The 12,282-nt window shown below is 38.3% G+C and overlaps 1 protein-coding gene across 2 annotated transcripts in view; it reads left to right on the top strand.

Annotated features, from left to right (window-relative positions):
* sbf2 (SET binding factor 2) overlaps window positions 1-12,282 on the top strand; it is an 86,001-nt gene that overhangs the window by 21,618 nt on the left and 52,101 nt on the right. For both annotated transcript variants that reach the window (XM_017404330.3, XM_017404337.3), the window contains exon 3: window positions 9,239-9,376. In XM_017404330.3, coding sequence (XP_017259819.1) covers window positions 9,239-9,376 — 138 coding nt within the window. The remainder of the gene's footprint in view (window positions 1-9,238; window positions 9,377-12,282) is intronic.

The following is a 12,282-nucleotide window of genomic DNA, read 5'->3' as shown; positions in this document are numbered from 1 at the left end:
TCAAAATTTTAAATATTTGAAGTAAAGACAGTAGTTGTTTCATTAGATATATTCCATGTTGGTGGTAGCAGACCTTTTTTGAACAGCTCTGGTAGCTCTGTGTTGGATATGCAGTGTGAGAAGTGTTGTTTTCTGATCATCACACCAGGATAGGTATCACAAATATGAATAAAATATACAGTAAAAAAGTTAAAGATTGATGGTAATTGATCAGTATTATTACCACTCACAGCTTGGTAAAAAGCACTACTAGTTGTAAACATGTGCTAAATATATAGTAGGTCAAGGTTTCTAATGTATATATAGTTTACATTTATATTTCCTTCCTCCCATCCAAAGAGCTGCTTGACTCCAGACATGTCTACTCTGTATCAAAACATCAACTCTGGAAATCAAAGAAAACATGCTCTGGTTGCTTCGAACACTGGCTAGTAGCTGGTGACATTGCCTCAATGCATTGTCTTTTGATTGCCCTAATTTATGACATCAATAAAATATCGCAGCACTGTTGGATTTATGCAGAGCTCAGAAAAAATTGAAGCGTCTTTTGAAGCACTGAGCCACGTAAAATGGCAGAGCTACTCAGAAGGGAAGCCACTCATACTGCTGGATGTCAAGTTTGTTGTGTTGCACACTGGCCTTGATGTGGGCGGGATGTTTGAAATTAGAAGTGGAAAAATATTGAAAACGATTTTGGGCCCCACTGTAGTCGCTGACAGACCACTTATTTGGTGCAGTGATACATTACATTACAGTTATTCATTGATTTTTTTTTATCCATTATACTGAGTGATAATGTTGGCTCTAAAGATGATTGTCCAAGGCATTCATCTACCTCTGTTAGTCTATTTGGATTTGAAAAGCTGCATATTCTGTTGAGGCTTTTTGTGACATGTCTATGGAATATTTTTACAATAAAACTATACCTATTTATTGTATAGAGTCCATTTTTCTCTTTGCCCAAACAAATAGTTTCTTACCTTGCAAGTTCCTTTAGCAAGTACTACCATTAAGACCCAAATAATTTTATTAAGGTTGTACAGCATTCATTATTTAAAAAACAACAACATTTTGTTATCTGCTACAAACCTACAGAATTATACTTTGCCAAATACTTTTCAGAATGGTTAGTTAAAAAAATGTTTTTACCAGTGAATCATTTCTGGCAGCTCTCTGGAAGAGTTTGAGATCATGTTTTTCAGCAAAGACATTTTTAAACAGCATTTTTGAGAGGTAGGTGTCTAGTTTACCAGCCAATCACAACACAAGGGGGTGAAAACTTTAACGCGTGTTGTTCCATTTAAACTTCTTATTTCGCTGCTTTCTGTCTGGCTGATTTTTAGCCACAAACACGAAAACACTCAGTCATCTATAAAAGTAACTCAGAGACTAGCTTAGTACAACTTTAACAACTCTGTAATATAAGGATGCAGTTCAGGGAGAAAAGCCTTGTTTTTCAGAGGCAGGAGGACAAATGCGGTAACTGCACTATTACAGAAACTTTTAGGTGAATTTATAGAAAATATTCTCAGAAAATGAAAATATTATGTCTTTTTAAAACATGTTCTTGACAACTGCAAAGCTGCTATTCCCCTAATATTACAGAGATTCAGAGACTGGCATACAGTACAGTGTGCTCATTATTTTCTCTTCAGACCAAAGGCCAGTTTTACATGCCCCTTCCAGCCCTGCTATGAGAAATTTTATTGAGGTAAAATATTAATTATGAACGTCTATTAAGCTGTTAAGACTTAAAGACTTGTTTTCCATGTGTTAAAATAGTCACAATCTAGTTGGTTAGTATGTGAAAACCTCATAGCAGTATATTCATTACACCTCTTTTACATCTATTGGGAGGTTTTGTGCTAAAAGCATTTTATTTTAGCAAATGTAATGTACTCATTAGATCTTTCTGTGTTTTATACTCTTTGTTCTCAGACGTACATTTACTCCTCGCTCTAAATTAGTGTGTAGTCAATAAGGGAACAAAGTTTGTGGTTTGATGTTAGCTTACCAAATGCAGAAGTGAGACCAAGACTTGAAGTGAGCACCGTAACTCAGCAAGGGCCCCCAGACAGCGGTGGAGGAAGCACCTGTTCCCCAGTCATTATCTTACTGTGCTCTGAAGGGTTGAGCAGCCTGACACATGACCAGACTCAGGACAAAGCTGTTTACCCTGGTCTTTCATGCATCCCTCCATGTGCTCACAAGTCTGTTTTGATGTTTTGTGCTCGCCTTTTTATAGACAAAATAAAACAACATGCATGGCTCGGGAGGAAAATATAAAAAAAAAATACAATGTCCTCCTTAAATGTTTTACTAAAAGACTGTTTCTGACTTTGGCACCCCCACTGATCCTGTCAGAACACACAGTAATAAATTCTGCCAATCCCTGAAGACATGTTCAGTCAGAATAAAACACAGAGACATTTCTTATTACTCTTTTTTTGTTGTTGTTGTTGTTGTTTTTCTTATGGTCCTTAACAGTGCAGAAGTGCCTGTTATGATGTCTTGAACAAAAACCAAGTTCTTGAAGGTCAAATGCACATCTGCAGGCAGTCAAGGTGTGAAGGCCAGATGTGACCTTGTAGCAGGTCTTAGTGAGGCTGCAATATGGAAAAAAAGGTTTTATTAGAGTTAAAACCACAAAGATCATTAATGGTAGATTATTATATACTGTAGTTTCTTGTTCTACCATACTTTCACAAATGTCATAATCAGAAAAGGTTGTTATTTTCCGTTGGTGTCTGTTTCCATTTGGCACATTCATCATTATGTAAAGGCTGGCAGAAATCTAATACTGTCTGTAACTCTTTTACACTTCGCTTGTTATTAACTCGAATTTTAACTTTCCATATCCTGTTGTGTCATAGTTTATAAAGGCTGCTTCCCAGGTGGGACAAAGTACAGCTGAAAAAAAAATGATTCTCTGTATGGACATTTTAGCTTGAGTTTTAATAATGTTATTCAGATTAACTGTGCACAGCTAACTAAACCAAAGTGTGCTTGATATTAGACCTTACATGAGCATGAAACCCATGATGATTTCAAGGCTTTGGAATGAATTTTATGTTGTTAACAAAAGTAGGACCAATAAAATGCTGACAAGCTGTGGCTGTGGATATTTGAGAAGCATAAAGCTGCCTCTTTGTGCAAAACTCACTCGATCAGGTTTCTTTTTATGCTTTTTAGGCTTTCCACATTTAATCCTGCAAACGTTCTTGCATCATTTTGGACAAAGTCTACCCCGGCATCGAACAGAATTTATTGGACACTGTTTGTTTTTTGTACTTTTCAACTGTTTTTACTATAGGTTTTATCACTCAAATCTATTCTGGGAAAATCCACGGACTTTTTTTGGATCCTTTAAAGGGAATTTTTCAACTCTTTTGTGTATGTCACAGTGGATCCCCCCCGCCCTTACACACACACACACACACACACACACACACTTCCCCCCAGTTAGGATTCAGCTCAGCTGTGTGTAGGTAGGTGATGTGGTGTTGTATTAACCTACTTTTACAAATCTAAAATAGTATGTTTAAGGTTTGTGACACCCTCCCCCCCTCCCCCCAAAATGTCAACAGTGAAATGTAACCTTGAGGCTTGGGTTTGAGATAGGACGGGTCGATTTATTTCAGTATGAGCATGTGCAATCCCTTAAAGTAGCCTTCATCCCTTCATTATTTCCCTTTGTATACAAGCTTCATGTAGTAAAGTGACAACATGTTTTTAATTTATGCTCTGTTTTGTAATAAAGTATTTGTCCTAAAGTGAAGAAAGTCTCTTTTAAGTATGTTTGTAGAACAAGGGGGAAGAGGGGTCTTGTTGGTGAACTGCATCACATCAAAAAGCAACTTTCATAACTTTTTTTCCCCCTTGTTACATTTCCTACACATGTGGTATCTATGAAGCTTAAAATTTTGTATACAGTACTGTTTGCAATTTTGTACGTTACTCTCCGCTGCCAGACAAGATTTTTTTATTTTTCTTACTTTTTTAGGTTACGGTCATCTAAAAATATCTTTAAAATGAACCATATGTCCCTGATGTTGCATAACAGACCTATAAAGAAACCAAAAATGTTGGTGACAGCAGGGGAGCCGAGCTGAAGAACAGGCACCTCAGAGCTTTCTGCAATCAATTTTAGGTTACGCTGCAATGAAATAAATCTCTCCAGTGACTGAATACTATTAGAATTACGGTGCTATTATGGTCTGGTTGTTGACAGTTTGGTTTCTTGTAATCGTCCTGCTGACCTTGGCTGAGGGAGCCAAGTTTGAGGGAAACAAGCGCATGCATGTCTGCACGCCAAACCACTCGACTGGAGCTGAAATCTCTGCTTGTTTTGTCCGCTGCTCATCCTGCAGACCAGATAAAGCTGGACGAGCGGGCAGGCAGCACGCCATTGACCTTTTCACCCCCCGCCCAGCCCCTCTCTGGTCCCCCCCCAACACCTCACACTGCACTTTCCGTCATTGTGTTGTGTTCCTGGCGTGTGACTTTTTCTGTATGAATGAGGAAAGGACAGGCAGGAGGAACGAAGATCGTGGAAGAACACGTTCTAGTGCATCTGTTGCAAACTTGTCTTGGCGCTCATTCTAAATTCATGCTCCGTCTACAGTTTATTGTTCTCAGAAAGTTTTTTTTTTTCTTGCAACCCTCTGAAAACACCTGTTCAGGATTTGAGATTGTATATTTGAATTTTAGGTTTACAAATACAGTTTTCAGGGTATGTAGCACAATTTTTTTATTTCTATGCATAGAAATGTTGTCTATTTTAGTCTCAAAACGTCTTGCTGATAATCAGATCTAAGACATGTTAAGAATTTCAGTGCCTGCTCCTACTTGGATTGTAACTCAACCAACTTATAAAATAAGACCCTCTTTAAAGGATTTGCGGGATTGGGCTCATTTGCAATAACGGGAACTCTTTAGAGGTTTTATGATCCTTCAGACTCTGTTTGTGTTTCCCCCAGTACTCAATTCAAACAATGTGGTTGTAAGCAAAATACTTTAAACCTTTTCCCAGTCATGTGTCATAACAAATGACAAAAGTAACGTTGAAGATGTAAGATACTGTGGCCTTATTCCTTCGTCCTGAGTCATCATTAGTAATGGCTGCTGTCCCGGTCACACCCAGCTGCTCCGGCATGAGCAGGCATTAATGTGCAGTCACAGTGTAAGACTATCAGCTCGTCCTGTTCAGGCAAAGCCTCTGTGGCCTTTTTTTTCTTTTTTATAATTGGTGCTGCTTGTTCTTATGCTTAGCGCGTCAGACTGCATATCCAGTGGCACCAGCTGAGTTGGTGAATAGCACGGTTGGGAGTCAGTCATGCCGATGTGCAGCACATGATGCGGTGCAGAGAGTTCAGCTGGAGGGCAGCAGCTCAGTCTGCTTTGACAGCAGTACGACAAATGTGTCCCAGAACTCCTTTGTCATTTGACTAGTCTAATTTGGGAACAGGAGATGTCCCTTTGCTCTGCGTTGTTTCTGTGTGCTGAGTATAGGCTAGGTTTCCTGCGTGCTGACATTTGCATCAGCTTCCCAGCGATGGATGGCTGTGTCATGCTACAGGTGAATGTGAAACATAGCTCATGTTTGATGCCATCACGCTCTTTTCATTTTCTGTTCCCTTAGCCCTTTCCAGTGTCTCTCACCATTTGGGAACATTACGCAGCTTACCTTATGAATAGAGATCAACTGTTTAGGTTTTTTTTTTGCCAGTCCTGATTTCCAGTTTATGTAAAACTCTGACCTGCTTGTTCTGACTTTGGCTAATTTGGATTTGTTTCTAAGAACCGTAGTTAATTACACACAATATATATATATTTATGGATTTCTAGTTGAATTGGCAATCTCACAGGATGTTCATAAAAATGTTTACAGCAAAAACATTTATATTTTCTACAAAAAAAGCAACAGATTTTGTTTTATTGCATCGTTTATTGTTTTTCTTCGTCTTTGTTTTCTGTTAGTTACAATTAGTTTTTTACCCTATTACCTTTTTATTACCTATAGCTCTGCAATAAAAATCTCCATGCACCTGTACTTGTTGCTTGTGCAAATGTCAAATAAAATCTGAAAATCTTTGAATCTGGTTGTAAAGAATATGGTCTTTGTTCATTGAAAAATCTACAAATAAGATCCTCTAGGTTATTACACAGAGGTGTATCCAAATAAATCCCGACAGAAAAGTAATTGCTGTATATTTCCATTATCCATCATTTTTATCTTGTTGGGGTCTTTGATTATCTTGAAACTATGAAGTGCACCTTATGACATTTTTTTTTTTAATTTGACAGAAAAACTTTATTGATTGATATTGATTATACCTGCTTACAAATTCTAGGTCTCTCTCAGAAAGCTGGAAGTAAATGTGTCTCTTGTTTAAGTGGCAGCTGGAGCCTAAATGAAAACTTTAGCCTGTTTTTACTGAGCAGTAAAATGAGCTGCAGACAGACGGACAGACAGACCTCTGTAGAAAAATAGTTTCCTTTTAGTAGCCTTTTACGCCTCTTGTTCTACCTCCTACTTTTTTTTTAAACACTGTACAGATATTACAAATACTTACTTTGAGTCCTTCTTGGTCAATAAAATTTTATTAGCATTTTATCTGTGGTGCATTCATAGAATGTTGGGAAATCTCATAATTTTGATTGGTGCTTAGCTTTGTCACATTTAATGACTGGGAAAAAATTAAATGTTTTTGATTTTACAATTTCAAATCAGCCGGTCACCAGTCAAACTGAAAACTGATCGATTTTGGCCACTAGTCGAACGTTTGGTGCAACCTTACTTCTGATAGACATCTTTGATTAGTTTGCATTGTCCGGTCACGTAAAACCTGGCAGGTTTTTCCATTTGCTTCCTCTGGCTAGCCTTCTACGACGTGTTTGTATTTCCATAGAATTCTGTTTGTGTCTAAACACCAAGTGACACACTTTTCCTAAGGTGGATGTTTTGGCTTACACATGTGTTCTTTGTTTGCACACACAACTGTACATTTTTATCAGTTTCTCAGGGATTGCCCTACTTTTTTTCAAAAGGTGCACAAAACCAAGGTAGACTCAGATCAACAAAGGGGTCAGTCTGCTTCAAAATCTTCTTTCTCAAACACGCACACGTGTATTGTTGTTTTAGATGCTAAAACTATGAGAATCCTATGCAGATACATGACACATACGTGCCACATGCTTCTTAGAAAAAGTCCAACAGGGTAGGACACAAGTAATCAGCATTTCTGACTGCTGTTGTTACTTTGTACTCATTTTTCTGTGTGTTCGCAACATATAAGCAATACACTCATAAATATTTTAATAATGGGCCAAACTTTGTTTGTAAAGTATGTGTTTAAGTCTTTCAGAGACCAAAGCACATGGAAACAGTCAAGTTTACAATAATCTCAAAAGTGTCTGTCTGACTTTCTGCAGTCCCACAGGCGAGTTAACAGATGTACCATGCATGTCAGTTCATTTGAATTTCTCATCATGCCTTTATGTGCTGTCAGCCTTGTGGATGCACACACACAAACACACATTGTAGAACTATAGGATACAAACACCCAGACACACACACAGGATGTTATATCTCCTGTGATCTTTTGAGCTGTGCTGTCCCAAATGTGTTTATCTCTTTAATAACAACAATGAATGGCATAGTTGGAATAGTTTGTGACAAGCTCAGAGTTTTCCGCACTTGTCCTTGGATCCTGTCTATCCAGCACACACACACACACACACACCTCCCCACAATGCAGGTTGAGCAGATTTCCTGTAGACTATTGTATCTGCGAGGAGATGGTGGCTACAAGCCAACCCCCCCAACCCCTCTGCCCACTTCTGTTTCTTTCCTTGTTTCCGCTTCCTGCACTCGTTCTCCTCCTCAACTCCTTTTTCCTCCTCCACTGCTGTTGTTTTTCTGAGACACTATCTTGTCACTTCATCTACCCATTAATCCATCTGGTTTGCCCCCACCCCAGTCCCCTCTCCAGCTCCCCTGTGTTAGACCTGCAGTTTAGCCACCATTTTGAGAGCCAATTAAGCCTCCACCCAAAACAGAAACAAACCCATACCCTCTCTGATATATTCATTACTCTTTAAAAATAATTCTTTTTATAAATAATTCTTATTTTATCGATAAACTGTATGTTCCTCCTAAACATCATATCAGAAAGAGCTTGTTTTTTTTTCTCACACTGCAGATGTTTTGTGTCAGCGCTGGAAATGACTCATGCTGTTGCTTTGGGACCCTAATCCCTTTTTTAAGACGCTTTTTATCATGGTAACAGTGTTTCTGATTCTCTGTGCCCAGATGTTCTCTAAAACTCTTGGTTTTGTCATTCATTGGTATATTGTTGATTTGTGCAATCGTGAATCCTCAATAAATGGAATGTGTGGAAGTATAAATAGTACATTTATCAGCATGGTTTTTGGAAAAAGCTTTTTTTTTTTTTATTCTTGGAAGACTGTTTTGGGACTATACCTCATTCTTGCATCCAAAACAGCGAGGCTGACAACAACTTTACCAAAAACAATAACCTAGAAATAGAATCGGGGGATGTTTTTTCTGTTGAACTATAATGAGCTGGTATTTTTCTCAGGTATTGGGTATTTTTCCATTATTCTTAATCAATTTTGTCTTTTATGTTTAAACACTTACTGGTATTTGGCTGCTTTGGTAATGATTTTAATGGAAATTTTAATCCTGTCACTTCCTTCTCTTTAGCACGTTAGGTAGACGTAATTGTTACACTGAAACAGGATATCCTGTCAGTGCTCTCTAAAGGACCATTAAAATTAACTACAACCTGCTAAAGTCATATGCTGGCGTCCAGTTTGTTTGTGCTTTGAATCAGTTTCTAGCAAAGCTAAAAGTCTTCTACTGTCAGTGATCATGTTGAGCTCTTAAAAGGATGAAAGCTTGTACCTGAGCCTTCCCGTACATCAGAACATGTTGAATAATTATCACCCGCTGCCACAGCCAACTGACCTTAGAAAACACAAAAATAGGTTGATTCAGTCAATTTACAGATATTGTGATGAAATTAGGTGTGGTTGCAGCTGAAAGTCATTCACAGGACACGTTACATTATTTTTAAGGTTTGAACAAAATGTCTACAACTCCATCATTTCTCAACCTAACACGATCATAGTCTGAAACTTTTAGTATTCTTTGAAGGAATGCTAGGCCTTTAGTCTGACCAGAGAGTGACGTTCTCCGTGAATCTGATTTCAGTTCTGCCAGCCCGGAGGTTGGAGACTCTCCAGGGAAAGGAAGGCACCCACCTTCTTCACCGTTGTTCTGACAGACATCGATTCAGACCGGCACTACTGCTCCTGCCTGACCTTCTATGAGGCCGAGGTCAATCTGCAGGTAAGACTGACCCACCTTTTGCACACAGACACCATTTACAAGAACAAGATAATGTTATGTAACGTGCAGATAGACATGTTAGGCTCATATCAGATCACTAACAGGATGAGTCTCAGTTTTGGAAACTCCTGATGAGAGCGAGGTAACCATTCCACCCGGGTGGAGCTTCTTTGACTGTCAGAAACCCTCAGGGGGTCTCACATTTGGAGAGTTCAATGGTACGTGATTTCTGTTTTCCATTTCAGGCTTATTGTTTTGTTTTTAGGCATCTTTGGAAGTTTTTTTTTTTTTTTAGCTTTCGTGACTGCTTGTGGCTTGCGTGATGTCTCACAGAACTCCAGGCGATATTAGAGAACAACAGCCAGCTTGGATCCAGTCTAATAAATTTAAAGTTGGCTGTGAGAGGTGCTCTTGTAAAGGAAAAGATGGACTTGCTCTCTCCGCCAGTCCCTTCATTTGTTTGCTCATGCGTACCAAATTGAGTTTGACTACAGATTAGTGGTCATGGCATAAATGTTTCGCACTCCCATTATTTATTGATTACAACACATGTTCGAAAAAGAACATTTTTACACTCAGGAATGATCTTGTAGGCTGTCTCTCTGCCAAAAGCCCACAGAATACCGAGGTAATTGTTTCACTGTGTGGACCTTTGTAGGAGGCCTTAAATGACTCTTGTCGCTTTGCCCACTGTGACTTCACATCCTTCCACATGTGGACGGCAGTTGTCAATCACGCTCCAGTTAGAACAACAAAACGATTTCAAGTAACGTTTGATTTGTGGGAAAAAAATGAGTCCACTCAAGTCAAAAGTGATTGAGTCATTTTGATGGAATTAGTTCTGTGGTAATCTACATCATTTTACCTTTTCAGCTTCAGAACAATAACAGAGACTTTGTTCTTTTTCCTGAGCTCGGCACATTTTCCCTTCTAATCAGAAGCACCAGAGAAGAAAGGGTTTACTTTAATTTGAAACATTAAAGGAAGAAAAAAACGTAACAGAGCCCAAATGTTTGTTTTTCTTAGGAATCTTTGCAAAGCGCTAACTCAGTGAATGACAGGTCATTAGTGCTTTAGGTCGAATCTCACTGGGCTGCAACTGTTCCACAATCAAAAATGATGAGAATATTGAGACAAAAAAGCTGAATTCTCAGTTGTAGTGTCACTGACTTGGAATAGATCAGTTATGTTTATAAAACACAGCATTTTACTTATCAGCAGTTTTGGTTATACTTGTGTCAAAACAGTAACAGACATGTTTGTGTGTTCTTAAAAGATATTTGACTTTGACACGTGCACTCTGCAGGCTGTCATTTAAATCTTTTCCGCTTTTAAATTCGACAGGCTCCTTCTCTATCTGGTGCACCATCTTCCTTTTTGTCAGGCTCATGTTAATCATTAGATCGGGCCACGTTTGGGCTCCTCACGTTCTCGCAAACAGAGACACATTCCAATATTTGCTTTCTAGCACTGAAAATCCTACTGAAACGTGAGGGTGTTTTGACAGTCTTTGCCTTCTAAATTGACATCCTTATCTCCTGACATGGATCTCAGTGAACGTCCAGACAGACGGGTCAGGAATGTGTTTTGTTTAATAATTTAACCAAATGCTAAGAATAATAAAGACATGTGACCGGCATCTGATTGGGTTATTTTGATCCCCTGCTTCTTGGTCCCGGGATACTTAAGCACGTTTGGCATTTCTTCCACTCCCTAGGGAAACATACCAGATTGTAATAAGGGCTTTAAGTTTGGAACAAGTACCAAAAGGTTACTGTGTCTGTAATCGAGCCGGTGAATCCACAACATAGACGCTCTGAACCAGACGGAAACTACATTATAGATCTCGCTAATAGATGCAAAGCAGTTTGTATTTATTAGCACTCATGTTTCTAATGGTTTGCACTGTTCAGGTGTCATTGCAGACTCTCTAAGCACAATTGTTGTTTCTTCAGAGGCTCTTATTGATGTAGTCAGAGTTTTATAACACTTTTATGTAGTGTTTCCAGTAAGATGAGCAGACAGGACTTTGGGATAATTGTTAACGCAAACTTTAATAAATATATTTACTATACTATAATTTAAAGCAAATACATTTTTTTTGTTATTGTTGTTTTAAAACACATTTCAGATTGTCTGTTGCCCATTTTTTCTTTAAATTCTGTGAACACTGATTTTGCATTCACACTGTTGTTTTACTGTTTATAGTTTCTTCCATGTTTTTTGCAACCAAACAGACTTTCTGCTTTTTTAATCACTCATATATCAAAACGTTCATCTCGATCTGGAATAGTGTGCTGTGACTTTTGATTTTTATAATTTGATAATTTTCAAAACATTTAACTTCATTTAAAATAAAATCCCCCGTAGAAACATTTATTGAGATCTCTTCAATTTCTTCAAAACATTCTTTTTTAAAATTTGCTTCAGCATGCTTTCTCTGTTTTGTACTTTCATTTAGCATTTAGTTACCATTCTGCCACTTTTAGCTACTTTTTTAAAGCTTTTTTTGCTGTTCCGTTTGGTTTTTTGTGATCATTTGAGCATCTCTTCTGCTCGCTTCAGTTTTTATTCGGCTTGTTTTAACTCGAACAATTCAGTTTCAGCTTCTTCAACAAATTTTAAAGTAATTCAACACATTCATACTAATGCAGCTTCTCTAGCTTTTAATTTTGTTTTAGGAGTGCAACATAACTATTATCCCACTCTCGTGGAAATTGAGAGAGCTGAGCCAAAAAGCGAAGCTCTCGATTTACCGGTCGATCTACGTTCCTAGCCTCATCTATGGTCACGAGCTTTGGGTAGTGACCGAAAGAACGAGATCGCGAATACAAGCGGCTGAAATGAGTTTCCTCCGCAGGGTGTCTGGGCTCTCCCTTAGAGATAGGGTGAGAAGCTCGGTCATC

This window comes from Kryptolebias marmoratus, linkage group LG15 (assembly GCF_001649575.2).
Source record: "Kryptolebias marmoratus isolate JLee-2015 linkage group LG15, ASM164957v2, whole genome shotgun sequence".
In the NCBI taxonomy this organism is placed as follows: Eukaryota; Metazoa; Chordata; class Actinopteri; order Cyprinodontiformes; family Rivulidae; genus Kryptolebias; species Kryptolebias marmoratus.
Note: the sequence above shows the minus strand (reverse complement) of the source record. Positions and strands in the feature narration are given on the sequence as shown.